Below are 828 nucleotides of genomic sequence, written 5' to 3' on the forward strand. Positions count from 1 at the left end.
GTGTGTGGAGACCAGAAAACCACCGCCAGCCTCAAGATCAAGGGTAGGAGGAAGAGATTTAAACATTTTGTTGTGATTCAAGAAAGAAAAAATTTCAAGCAGCTTTTCAGTTGTTACAATTTTTTTAGCTCTCTCTACTAATGGAATAAATTTGATTTTGATTTTTTTTTAAAAATATGTATTTTTACCTGAGCTCTGTAAATTTGTGTTTTGATGTTATTGCGCGCCACTGGTTTTTAATCAAGTAATAAACCCTCAGCTCAACCGGTGACCTTCAAACAAAGGCTGGTAGGTCAGGAGATTGAAGAGGGAGCCAACATTACCCTCACCTGTGAGCTCTCCAAACCTGGAGTCTCAGTGGAGTGGAAGAAAGGAACCCAGATCCTGGAGTCCAGTGAGAAGTACCAGGTGAAGCAGAAGGCCTCTGTGAATGAACTCCATATTACCAAAGTGGTTCCAGATGACAGTGGAGACTACAGCTGTGTGTGTGGAGACCAGAAAACCACCGCCAACCTCAAGATCAAGGGTAGGAGGAAGAGATTTAAACATTTTGGTGTGATTCAAGAAAGAAAAAAATTTAAGCAGCTTTTCAGTTGTTACAAATTTTATTTTTAGCTCTCTCTACTAATGGAATAAATTTGATTTAGATTTTTTTTAAAATACGTATTTTTACCTGAGCTCTGTAAAATCTGTGTTTTGATGTTATTGCGTGCCACTGGTTTTTAATCAAGTAATAAACCCTCAGCTCAACCGGTGACCTTCAAACAAAGGCTGGTAGGTCAGGAGATTGAAGAGGGAGCCAACATTACCCTCACCTGTGAGCTCTCC

At 39.7% G+C, this 828-nt stretch overlaps 1 protein-coding gene across 1 annotated transcript in view; it reads left to right on the forward strand.

Annotated features, from left to right (window-relative positions):
* Positions 1-259: 259 nt before the first annotated feature.
* The window catches only part of LOC106512322 (obscurin), a gene marked incomplete at both ends in the record, with an annotated part of 1,951 nt that continues 1,382 nt past the window's right edge, over positions 260-828 (forward strand). Inside the window, 1 exon segment of the mRNA XM_014000970.1 lies at positions 260-453. Coding sequence (XP_013856424.1) covers positions 260-453 — 194 coding nt within the window.

Source organism: Austrofundulus limnaeus, unplaced genomic scaffold (genome assembly GCF_001266775.1).
Source record: "Austrofundulus limnaeus strain Quisiro unplaced genomic scaffold, Austrofundulus_limnaeus-1.0 Scaffold5690, whole genome shotgun sequence".
In the NCBI taxonomy this organism is placed as follows: Eukaryota; Metazoa; Chordata; class Actinopteri; order Cyprinodontiformes; family Rivulidae; genus Austrofundulus; species Austrofundulus limnaeus.